Source organism: Chiloscyllium punctatum, chromosome 7 (assembly GCF_047496795.1).
Source record: "Chiloscyllium punctatum isolate Juve2018m chromosome 7, sChiPun1.3, whole genome shotgun sequence".
NCBI classification, from domain to species: domain Eukaryota; kingdom Metazoa; phylum Chordata; class Chondrichthyes; order Orectolobiformes; family Hemiscylliidae; genus Chiloscyllium; species Chiloscyllium punctatum.
The window spans coordinates 121,317,157-121,330,530 of record NC_092745.1 but is presented as its reverse complement, the minus strand read 5'-3'; the positions used below and the strand labels follow the sequence as shown (position 1 = coordinate 121,330,530).

Sequence of the window (13,374 nt, the reverse complement as noted above, 5' to 3'; positions counted from 1 at the left end):
TAGTCCTGCCACATCCAGTCATGAATGATGGTGGTCGATTCAACAATTAAATGGAGGAGGATGCTCCACAAATATCCCCATCCTCAATGATGGAAGACTCCAACACAGTGTGAAAGATAAGGCTGAAGCATTTGCAGCAACCTTCAATTACGAGTACCAACTTCCATCTGGACCTCCTCCAGTGGTCCCCAGCATCACAGATGCCAGTCTTCAGCTAGTTTGATTCACTCCATGTGAGATCAAAAAATGTTTGGAGGCATTGGATATTGCAAAGGCTATGGGCCCTGACCACATTCCGGCAATTGTACAGAAGACTTGTGCTCCAGAACTTGACACTCCCTTAACCAAGCTCTTCCAGTACAGTGAAAAACTGGCATCTCTCTGACAATGTAGACAATGGTCCAGGTATCCCCTGATTGTCCAGAAACACTTCGGATGCTAGGAATACTGCGGTAACTCACCTCCTGACCCCTGAGATCCTGTCCACCACCTACAAGACACAAGACCGGAGTGTGATGGAATGCTCCCCACTTGCCTAGAGGGGTTCAACTCTGACAACTTGACACCATCAAGGACAAAGCAGCTCATTTGATTGGCATCACATCCACAACATCCACTCCCTCCACCACCAATGCTCAGTAGTAGCAGTGTGTACTGTCTCCAAGATGCACTGCAGAAATTCACCAAAGATCCTCAGGCAGCACCTTCCAAATCCATGAATACTTCCTTCTAGAAGGACAAGGGCAGCAGAGGCATGGGAACACCACCACGTTCATGGTCCCCTCAAAATCATTGACCATTCTGACTTGGAAATATATTCCCATCCCTTCACTATTGCTAGGTAAAAGAAATGTCTGGAATTCCTCTCTAAAGGGGCATTGTGGGTCAAGCCACAACATGTGGACAGCTGCGGTTCAAGAAGATAGCTCATCATCACCTTCTCACCGGTAACTACGGATGGGCAGTAGATGCTGGCCAGTTGGACAAATAGCAATCATTATTGTAAATAACCAACTAATGGCATTTAGGGAAGGAAATCTGCCAATGTTATCTGATGTACACGTAGAGCCTCAGAGACTGTAGTTGACTTTAACTATCCTTGAAATGTCCAGAAAGTCATTCAGTTCAAAGACAATTAGAACTGAACAATAAATACTGCTGTTGCCAATGACACCCACATCCCATGTGTAAAAAGGAAACATTTGCTTGAATTAATGCAGCCAAAACAATTATCAGAAAAAAACTTGACATCATCTTGGAGTGGAGTCTTCGAGTCATAGAGTCATAGAGCTGTACAGCACGGAAACAGACCCTTCGGTCTAACTCGTCCATGTCGACTCATATCCCAAATTAATCGAGTCCCATTTGCCAGCACTTGGCACATATCCCTCTAAACCCTTCCTAGTCATATACCCATTCAGATGCCTTTTAAATGTCGTAGTTATATCAGCCTCCACCACTGCCTCTGCCATCTCATTCCATACATGCACCACCCTCTGCGTGAAAAGGTTACCCCTTAGGTTACTTTTAATATCTTCCCCCTCTCACCCTAAAAATATGCCCTCTATGTCTGGACTCCCCAGCCCAGGGAAAAGACTTTGTCTATTTATCCTATCCAAGCCTTTCATGATTTTATAAACATCTATGAGGTCACTTCTCAGCCTCCAATGCCCTGGTGAAACAGCCCCAGCCTATTCAGCTTCTCCCTATTGCTCAAATCCTCCAACCCTGGGAACATCCTTGATGGCCTAACCAACATCCTGTACAACTGCAACATGACCTCCCACTCCTACACTCAATGTTCTGACCAATAAAGGAAAGCATACCAAATGCCTAATTCACAATCCTATCTATCTGCAACTCTATAATCAAGGAACTATGAACCTGCACTCCAAGGTCTCTTTGTTCAGCAACAATCACGAGGACCTGACCATTAAATGTATAAGTTCTGCATTTTATATAAAATGCAGCACCTCACATTTGTCTAAATTAAACTCCATCTGCCTCTCCTCAGCCCATTGGCCCATCTGATCAAGATCATGCTGAAATCTGAGGTAACCTTCTTCATTGTTCACTACACTCCAATTTTAGTGTCATCTGCAAACTTACTAACTGCACCTCCCATGGAATCCCAATGTTAACTGAGGGAATGGCTCACTGAGCATCGCTGCTGGGTCCACATTGGCCAACCAGGCCACCCAATCACTGTCCCTTTCAATTCCCTAACCACTTGCTTTCCAACATGACCATCCTTGGCCTCCTCCATTGCCAAAACAAACCACAGCTCCTATTGGAGGAACAACACCTTAGTTTCCACCTGGGCACCCTACAGCCCAGAGGACTCAACACTGAGTTCTCCAATTTCAAATAACCTACCGCCCTGTTCCCTGACTCCCTTCCCAGTCCCTACCCCTCCCTGCCACAGCTCCCTGCCACCAACCAGAATCAATCATCCCCCTATTGACCAACCAGGTCGTACCCTCTACCTGTCTTCAACTATCCCGGCTTCACCACCCTGCCCCAGCCTCCCCCTTTACCTGCATCACCCCCCCCCCCACCCCCCCCCCCCCACCAACCCCCAGTCCTGAAGAAGGATTACACAAAAAATGTCAACTTCTGTACCTCCTGATGCTTCCTGGCTTGCTGTGATCTTCCAGCCTCCTGCCCAGCTATTTTGGATTCCAGCATCTCCAGCTTTCCTGTCTTGAACCATCTTGGGCAAAGCAGACTGCTTAATACTAATTTTAACTTAATTTTTATCTGTATCACTTTAAATGCAATTTATAAATAAATTAGTTAAAAGGCAGTGAGCTGCATATTACATTGTGTTTTTTTAATTCAACAGGAGAATCGTATTAACAGACTCCGACAAGCAGCCGAGATATTCTTACTTCAGATCATTGAAACAAAATCACAAGTTGGAATCGTCACTTTTAACAGTGCTGCAACTATCTCATCACATTTGAAAGTGATTGATAATGAAGGTGTGAGGAATCAACTTGTCCAATTGCTACCTACAACAGCTAAGTGGGGGACAAATATCTGCGCAGGAGTCCAGGCTGGTTTTCAGGTAGAAACTGAAATGCTTCAGCAAACTTTAGTAACTCATTTTACTTTTCAGTTTTCCCACGTTGACAATAACTTAACGGCTTTGCAGGTACTTGGTGGTGACGACGGTGCTACAAATGGTGATGAAGTTGTTTTGCTGACTGATGGGGAGGACAGTGGGATAAGCAGTTGTTTCTCGGAGGTGGAACAAAGTGGTGCAGTTATCCACACGATAGCATTAGGACCAGATGCAGCCGCAGAGCTGGAACAGATGTCAACACTGACAGGTAATAAGAACACAAAGAATTTCTCATGAATTCTTGGGAGAGGAACATAACTTCAAGTCTTGTTGTTTTGAGTTCTGCTCCCAATGTTTATTGTGGTGGAAGGGTTAACAGGTTTAAAATGAATTGGGTGGGCCCTCAGTGAAAATACTGGACAAAGGAATTTCAGTTGAGAGCATTCCAATTACTGGAAGTTGGTGGGACTTTACTCCTGACACTGTCCACATGTACAGCTAACAGGAAATTAGCCAAGTCGATTTATTTATTTAAAGTGATGTCACACAACTTTGATGTACGATAAAAATCACGGACATGTCCATATTTCTAGTCAGTCAGATTTGATTCTCCAAGCTAACTGTTAATATTGCAGGTAATGGGAATATAATGGCTACCACTGCCATTTTAATTCTTCTTCCCTCAATCACACATTGCTCCTGCTAATCAGACAGGATTAAAATCAATGTTCACATATTCAATAGTTTTATTCCAAACAGTTTGACATTGGGCAGTTACTGTCACATTGCAAAAAGCCCTGATGCCTCCTTCTTCATTTCAGTCTCAATTGGCATTGCCCATTGACCATGTATTTGATCCATGTTTATAACTTTCTTACCCTCTCCATTCTCTAGGGGGTCGACAGTTTGCAGCCACTGATAATGTGTATGCAACTGGATTAACCGATGCCTTCTCTTCAATAGTATCTGGAAATGGTGACATTAGTCAACAGTCAATTCAGGTGTGTTTCCCCTCAGATAGTGACCTTCAAATTATCCGTGTGTTAACTTAACATTAGATTCAATGGATCCATTTCTTTGGTCCCAGCTTTCAAGTTCTGCAACAAAGGTTGAAGACGACAGTTGGTTGAACAGAACAGTTTTCATCGATAAGACCGTTGGGAATGATACTTTTTTTGTCATTACATGGGAGAAGCAGACACCAGAAATGTTTGTATTTGACCCCAGTGGAAATGTGTACAACGACAATGACTTTAAGATGGATAGTACAACACGTACGGCACGTCTGAACATTCCTGGCACTGCACAGGTAGGGATCAAAATGTCTCCTTCGATTTTTTATGTGTTTTGCAGTGTGCATGGTATCATTTTTAACCATGCTTTTCAGTAGAGTTATTAGAAAGCAGCTTGTTTACTATCAACCATCCTCTATTTCTACATGAGTCCGTTATACAGAGCAGTCTTTTACATGATCTCTGCCAATAGTCAGTTGAGTACACAGTACAAATGGAATGAAACAAAATGGCTATGTTACAATTTGAAACGTATCCCTTCTGCCTGGTACAGCTTCCAATGCATTGGTGAGGACATGGAATTTAGGGCCATTCACTGCCATTGAGAGCTTTGGAACCCATGGAGGCATCATAAGCGAGGATAATCCTGAGTTCCCCTCAATTTTGCTGACACACTTTAAAGTAAAGAGTTTTAAACACTCTAAAGTGCAGGAGAGAATGCTCAAGACAGAGTGTGATATATTTCCAGATGTTGAAGACATTAAGAGATATGGAGATAGTGCAGATCAATGACCTTGAGGTAGAAGATCATCCATGATCTGGTCAAATGACGGGAGAGTTGATGTTCGTATTTCTGTTCTTATTTCTTATGTTCCTGAGTGTACACAGTTGGATCAATGGTGCCTCAATGTCATGTAAGAAAGACAAGTCAGTCCCTTAAATGACTTCTGTTATTCAGTGAGACCATGGCTGATTTGTACCTTAAATCAATGTACTCAGTTTGGTTCCATATGCCTTGATATATTTGCCTTTCAATATTCATTGTTCTCAGTGTTGAAAATTTATTGAAGCAGCAAATCAAACTTTTAAATTTCAACTAGTTCTTGTGTGTTTCCTCACTTCAACCTCTAAAGCTGACCCCTCATCTTGTCTGGATGCTCCCAATGGAGGCAATAAAATTCTCTAATTACCATAAACACTCTGATTAAATCACCCTAAATTGTCTATCGTTAAAGAAAAAAAAAACCTCAGTTTATTAAAAACATTTCCTCCTTATTTAATCCTCATCACAGCAGGTCCATTATAACAAATCTGTGCAATATATAAAATATATAAAAACTGTAATTGCTGGGAAACCCAAATGGTTTGGCAGCATCTGTGGAGGGAGAAATAGAGTCCAATGCCCCTTCTTCAGAACCTATTCCATCTTTCCTGGTGGGAGAAAGTAATACTGCAGATGTAGTATTCCCAGAGCTTTACACCGCTGGGATTATAACATCCACACCATTATATTCCAGCCCCTCAAAATGAAGGCTAACATTCTTGTAGCTGTCCATTAGTACAATGTGATCCATCTAGATCATTCCCACAGCAACTATTCTCACAATTATTTAGATCAATTTTTCTTGGTGATTGAGTGAATGATCTCATACTTCCCTGCATTGAACTCCCTCCATGATGGTTTTCATTATTCACTTATTGAACTTCTGTTCCTTTCTGTCCCCTATTCACTGTGCTCAACAACTCAGTGTTGATCACATTGGGTGCCATGTCCATTTATTTTTCTCTCCCCCAATAAGTGACACTGAGGGCATTTGTAAAAGGTCTCCCGTTACCTCTGCTCAATATTACCCAATTTCTAAAAAAGAATTTAGAGAAAGCATTCAGGTCTTGCAGAAGCTCTTATTTATCCAGCTGTTGAAAATAAGTATTTTTATTCCAGGCAGGTACTTGGAATTATGCCATCCTGAATCCTGGCATTGAACAGGTTATAAGTGTCGTAATGACATCCCGAGCAGCAGATGAAAAAGTTCCCCCGGTCATGGTCAATGTGCACATAAGTGAAAAAGATTTGGTTGGTGGTAGGACAATTTATGCAGAAGTCAGTCAGAGATTCTCACCCGTCCTGTTTGCAAACGTGACGGTAATTATTGAACAACCCACCGGCCCAACAATTGAACAGGAACTTTCTGATGATGGCCTGGGTAAGACTGATGATGTGACTCTATAAAGTAGAATGTATATTCATACTGTCAGTGCCTGATATGTACATGTATCCAATTACAGTATTATGTCCAGAACACAAAACTTATGACAAATTAAGTCTGTTGACTGTTTTGACACTCAAACCAGTGCTCGCAGGGAATATAGACTTTGATTGCATTATTTTGGACTCCATGAATTCTCATGGCTTCAGGTCAAACATGGGCAAACAATACTTTGCCACTTTACTACATACCATCCCCCACCCCACTCCCATCCCCCCCACCCTCAACCACCCAATGGACTGATAATTCAATACTCCTCTATGTTGAATAACACTTGACACAATTCAAGACAAAGCAGCCGGCTTCATTGGCATCACATCTACAAACATCCATTCCTTCATCCACCAACACTCAGTATCTGCACTATGTACGATCTACAAGATGCATCGCAGAAATTCACCTGAGATCCTCGGACAGCACCTTCCAAACCTATGAACACTTCCATCCAGAAGGATGGGGCAGCAAAAACATGGAAACACAACTGTCTGTGAGTTTCACTCCAAGCCACTCACCATCCTCACTTGGAAATATATCGTCATTTCTTCACTGTCGCTGGTTAAAATCCTGAAATTCCCCCCCTAAAGGCATTGTGTGCCTATTTACAGGACATGGACTCCAGCAATTCAAGAAGGCAGCTCACCATCACCTTCTCAATAGCACCTTGGGACAGGCAATAAACGCTGGCCCAGTCAGTGACACCCACATCCCATGAGCGAATACATTAAAGAGCAACTGCGTCCTTCAGCTTCAGAAAATAGGCATTAACCTTCTTGGCTACTTGCTCCTACTCCAGTCTGAGGATGGGTCTTGAGGATCTCATGGCCCCATTCCCTCAAGATCTATGGTGTCTCTCCTCCTTTGCAACTCCACCACAGAAGGCAGGCTTCAGCACCTTTTCACTGCTCAGTGCAGTCGTGAACGCAGTGGCAGTCAGCACTGCAGGGGACGCATAGTTCCCACTTTGTACATCAGATGGCAGTATGAGATTAAGGTAAAAATCATACAATGCCAGGTTATAGTCCAATAGGTTTATTTGGAAGCACTAGCTTTCGAAACGCTGCTCCTTTATCAGGTGTTGTGGAGCAGTGCTCCAAAAGCTAGTGCTTCCAAATAAACCTGTTGGACTATAACCTGGTGTTGTGTGATTTTTAACTTTGTCCACCCCAGTCCAACACTGGCTCCTCTACATCATAGCATGAATGAAAATGGATAAGTCTCCTGGTCCTTACCAGATATATCCAAGAACACCAATTCTTAACTCCCAAAACTTCATTTGCATTAATAAATTATGTAAAAAAGATATTTTGCATTTATAACAATTCACAAAGCAATTAAAGTGAGTGGGATTTGAACTCAGAATTCCTAGATCAATTTGACTTTGCACTTGTCATCAGTGATATCAGTGCCAATCCAAATACAGTGTAATTATTCCATGCTTCACTCAGTCTGCAGCTACTTACCCTTTCCTTGCCTTTAGGTGCTGATGTTTTCAAGAATGATGGTATTTACACAAAGTATTTCTACAAGTATTCTGAAATTGGAAGATACAACTTTAAAGTACGTGTGCAGGGAAAGGAAGGGAAGGCAAAGACAGCAATCCGAACAGGAGGACATTCCTTTTACATACCGGGATACACAGAAAATGGTAAACAATATTTGGCATCAGCAGGAATCAGAAATGAAATAACTGAAGAATCATCCAGTGAGGCTTTGTGGGTGGAGCTAAGAAATAAGAAGGGGGTGGTACTGCAGTAGTACTATAGGCCCCCAAATAGTCAATGGGAATTAGAGGAACAAATATGCAGAGACCAGGGAGACTTACAGGAGGAATAGGCTTGTCATAGTAGAGGATTTTAATTTTCCCAAAATAGACTGGGACTGCCATAACATTAAGTGCTTATATGGGCTGGAATTTGTTAAGGGTGTTCAGGAAAGTGCATTTCCACAAGCAGTATACAAAGGTTCCACTCGGAAGGGGCAAAACTCAATCTACTCTTGGAAAATAGGGCAGGACAGGTGTCTGAAGTGACAGTGGGGGAGCACTTTGGGACCAGTGACCATAGTTCTATTAATTTTAAAATAGTGATGGAGGGGAACAAAATTGGTCGACAGTTTCAATTTCTAAACTGAGGCAAGGCAAATTTTGATGGAATTAGACAGGAGCTTACAGGGGTTGGTTGAAGTAGTTTGTTTCCAGGCAAAGGGATCTCCGGGATGTGGGAGGCCTTTAAAACTGAGATAGCTAGACTTCAAAGTCTACACGTTCCTGGAAGGGTGAAAGGCAAGATTGACAGGAACAGGGAACCCTGGATGACTAAAGATATTGAGGCTTTGACCAGAAAAAAGGAGGAGGTACGCCTCAGGTACAGGCAGCTGGGATCAAGGGAATCTCTGGAGGTATATAGTGGATCCAGGAGTTCACTAAAGAAGGAAATGAGGAGGGCAAAAAGGGGGCATGAGATAGCCTTGGCTGAGAAAATTAAGGTGAATCCATCGAAGTTATTTAAGCATATTAAAGGGTAAAGAATACCTAGAGAGAGAATAGGGCCTCTCAAAGACCAAAGTGGACATATATGTGTCGAACCTCAGGAGATGGGGCGAAGTCCTCAATGAATATTTATCCTCTGTGTTTATCATGGAGAAAGACATGAAGACTTGGGAACTTGGAGAAGTTAAGGTCATATCTTGGAGACAACCCATATCACAGTGGAGGAGGAGTTGGATGGATTAGAATGAATGAAAATGGATAAGTCTCCTGGTCCTTACCAGATATATCCAAGAACACTGAAACAGGCTAGAGAGGAAATTGCAGGGACCCTGGCAGTTAGTTTTAACACAGAACAGAGAGTGTTACAATGCGGCACAGGCCCTTCGGTCCTCAATGTTGCACCAACCTGTGAAAATAATCTGATGCCCATCTAACCTACCCCATTTCATTACTATCCATATGTATGTCCAATGCCCATTTAAATACCCTTAACGTCGGTGAGTCTACTACAGTTGCAGGAAGGCCGTTCCACACCCCTACTACACTCTGAGTGAAGAAACTACCCCTAATATCTGTCCTAGATTTATCACCCCTCAATGTAAAGCTATGTCCCTCATGTACACCTTCACCGTCTGAGGAAAAGGGCTCTCACTGTCCACCCTAGCTAACCCTCTGATTATCTTATACGTCTCAATTAAGTCTCCTCTCAACCTTCTTCTCTCCAACAAAAACAGCCTCACTTCCCTCAGCCTTTGCTCATAAGACCCTCCTTCCAATATCTGAGTAATTCTCCTCTGAACCATTTCCAAAGCAACCACAACCTTCCTATAATGCGGTGACCAAAACTGCACGCAATACTCCAGGTGGGGCCTTTCCAGTGTCTTGTATAGCTGAAGCATGATCTCACGGCTCCAAAACTCAATCCCCCTCCCAATAAACACCATGTGCCTTCTTAATAACCCAATCAATCTGGGTGGCAACTTTCAGGGATTTATGACCAGGACACTGAGATCTCTCTGTTCACCCACACTGCCAAGAATTTTAGCATTAGCCCAGTGCTCTGCATTCCTGTTACTTCTTCCAAAGTCAACTACCTCTCACCTTTCGGCATCACCGTTAGCCATGGGCGAGGTCCCAGAAGACTGGAGGGTAGTGAATGTTGTGCCATTGTTCAAAACGGGCTGCAAAGAAAATCAGGGAACTATAGACCAGTGTGCTTAACATCTGTGATGGGTAAGTTACTTGAGAAGATTCTGAGAAATAAGATATACCTGCATTTGGAAAGACAGGGTTTGATTCATCAGCATATGTGGGAGATCATGCCTCACAAATTCGTTTGAGCTCTTTGATGAAGTGACCAGGAAGGTTGATGAGGGCAGGGTAGATGTAGTCGATATGGATTTCAGTAAGGCCTTTGATAAGTTTCCACATGATAGGCTGCTCTGGAAGGTTAGATCGCATGGAATCTAGGGGAGACTGGCAAATTGGATACACAACTGGCTTGATGGTAGGAAGCAGAGGGTAATTCTGAAAGGGTGCTTGTCAGACTTGAGACCTGTGATTAGTCGAGTGCCTCAGGAGTCAGTACTGGGCCCATTGTTGCTGGTTATCTACATCAGTGATCTGGATTAGAATGTCCAAGGCATGATTAGTAAGTTTGCTAGTAAGACACTAAAACAGGAAGTATTGTGTATAGTAAGGAAGGGTACCAGATACTGCAGCAGGACCTTGATCATCGGAGGAAGTGGGATGAGAACAGGCAAATGGTGTTCAATGTAGATAAGTGTGAAGTCTTGTATTTGGGTAAGTCAAATCAAGGTAGGAGTTTCATGGTGAATGGTAGGGCCTTAAAGAGTGTAGTGGAATAGGGGGACCTTGGAATTCAGGCACACGTTCTCTGAAAGAGGAGTCACAGTTAGACAGGGTAGTGAAAAAGTCTTTTGACACACTGGACTTCATCAGTCAGGGCACTGAATATAGAAGTTGGGAAGTTGCAGCTGTACAGGACGCTGTTGAGGCTGCACTTAGAGTATGGTGTTCAGTTTTGATCACCTTGCTACAGGAAGGATGTTATTAAACTGGAAAGACTGCTGAAGAAATTTACAAGGATATTACCAGAACTTAACGGTCTGAGTTATAGGGAGAGGCTGGAGAAGTTGGACTTTTTTCTTTAGAGTGTAGAAGACTGAGGGGGGGATCTTATGGACGTGTATAAGATCATGAGAGGGATGGTTAAGGAGAATGCACTCAATCTTTTTCCCAGGGTTGACGAATTGAGCACTAGAGGGAATCAGTTTAAATTTAGAGGTGATGAATAAAAAGGAACCTGAGGGGCAAAGTTTTTACACTGAGAGTGGTATGCATACGGAATAAGCTGCCAACAGAAGTGGTTGAGGCAGGTACATTAACCACATTTAAAAGGCATTTGGACAAATACATGAATAAGAAAGGTTTAGAAGAATATGTACCAAGTGCAGGGTTGGCGTGGATGAACATTTTGGTTGTCGTGAACCGGTTTGCGCCAAAGGGCCTCTCTCTGTGCTGTAGGACTCAATGACTCTCATGTACAGGGATGCCTTGACAATGGTGCATGGTTTTATGGTGTGGTAAACCACTGAGTTGTGAGCTCTCCATATCCTTTGGGTGCTATCTGTTTTGCTTCCTATTGTGGCTGGAATGGTACTTCACATAATGCCTAAACCTTTGTGGCATTCATTACAGAAGATTCTCCTAGCCTTTACAGTCCATGAAAAGCTAAATAATGGTGTTGGGCAATGGGGGATGGGAAATATAAACACTAATGAGTTTACTGACCCCTTCCTTACTGTGATAAAAGATTACCTTCTACTGTTGCATGTCATTCTTCACTGTGTTTTAACGCAATGGTCAAAATCTTGTGCCTTCCCCCAGGAGGGCTTCTGCCACCACCTTCTCACCTCCAGCCTGGTAAATCCATGGCAGGATGGCATTTCAATGGTGCTCTTGAGGCCTTGATGTTCACTCAAGGGCAATGTCCCACCACCATTGGTGTTAAACAGAAAGGTGGACAGAATACCCACCACGTGGACAAGCCACCATGCAAACCCTCATGGGTTTACTTGCAGCATCTGGGGACAGGCCCTCTTTCAAAGTCACTCAGCCCCTGAATGAGGCGCCAAAGGTTAGGAAGGGGTAGGCTGCTGACAGCCAATCTTTCTACACTTTCTGCCAACTCTCCTCACCCCGTTACCGTCCTTCCACCATCATTCACCTATATTCCTAGGTTCATTGTTTATTCAAAACCTTGTATATGTGTCATACCGGCAACAGCCACCACCTAGCTCCTGGCACTGCTGAATCAAGAGGACCAACTCCGCTCTGATTGTCTGGCAGCTCCATGCTCACACCCGTTCTACCCCTCTCAGGGTCCTTCATCCTGGACCAAGTCTGGCTTGGTAAATGCCCAATTTGTGCAAGATACACTGAGTATTCTTGAAAAGATGTGGCACTGGGTTCACACATGCTGATACCAATAGTTGAGATTGCTGTTGCCTCCTCAAATTCCCATCAGTAACTCTAACTCAAATGTAAAATAATTTCATAATGCCACCTAGTTTATTCCCTTGGATAATTATGTGTTGGCCTTTGGACGAGCATCATTGTAAGCTCTTCATACATTACAGTTTAAAATTAAAACTAACCCTAGCTCTATTGTAGCTGTTGGGCCCATGAGACAAGTCAGATCCTAGAATGAAATCTGGCTTCATTGTTTTTTGCTTTGGTTTAGCTGACTGCCTTAAATCCATTGTCAATGTAATTCCAGGCACATTCAGAATTATTCAGCAATTGTCGTCCAAGCTCAAAGGGTTGAGCAAGAAGTGAAGCTACCTGTTTCCCTTTCTTACTGTGCAGTAATAACACGAATGGTGTTCACCAACAAATACATACTGACATCAAACCAAAAAGACAGTATCTGACATCAGATGTAAGTTTGGGCTACATTTGCTGGATAAGAGTGCAAGGAATTATGCCGACAACCAGTTTAAGGTCATCTCTCAGGCTCGCAGAGTGGTGCCCTTGTGTGGGCTGGAAGTTCCATGTAATAACACACCAGGCCCTTGACAGACAGAAATGACATGTACACACTCTGTTCCTACTGCAACTCAACAAGTAGGTGACAGCCGGTCATTGGTTAATTTCTCAGGGCCTGACCAATTAGAAACAAACCTCTTGATTAAAAATTTAGCAGAACTGGCTGTTAGCTGACAATGAATATTAATGAGTATATTTTCCATGGTGATGTCTCTACCAATCAGAGACCACTTGCCAACCAATTGGCAGTCTCCCCTGATGTGATATAAATATTGAAATCCCCTTGATTTGGAATTCTTGTGCCAGATACAAGATGAGAAACAGAAGAACAATGAACAATACAGCACAGGTCTAGCCCCTTCAGTCCTCCAAGCCTGCACCGACACATCTCACCCTGACATACTAAAACTGTCCTCACTTACAGGATCCATATTCCTCTATTCCCTTCCTATTTATGTATTTGTCCAG

The 13,374-nt window shown here is 43.0% G+C and overlaps 1 protein-coding gene across 1 annotated transcript in view; it reads left to right on the top strand.

Annotated features, from left to right (window-relative positions):
- LOC140479370 (calcium-activated chloride channel regulator 3A-1-like) overlaps positions 1-13,374 on the top strand; it is a 55,019-nt gene that overhangs the window by 37,242 nt on the left and 4,403 nt on the right. The window contains exons 7-12 of the mRNA XM_072573278.1: positions 2,846-3,070; positions 3,158-3,335; positions 3,962-4,068; positions 4,155-4,376; positions 6,023-6,284; positions 7,825-7,992. Coding sequence (XP_072429379.1) covers positions 2,846-3,070; positions 3,158-3,335; positions 3,962-4,068; positions 4,155-4,376; positions 6,023-6,284; positions 7,825-7,992 — 1,162 coding nt within the window. The remainder of the gene's footprint in view (positions 1-2,845; positions 3,071-3,157; positions 3,336-3,961; positions 4,069-4,154; positions 4,377-6,022; positions 6,285-7,824; positions 7,993-13,374) is intronic.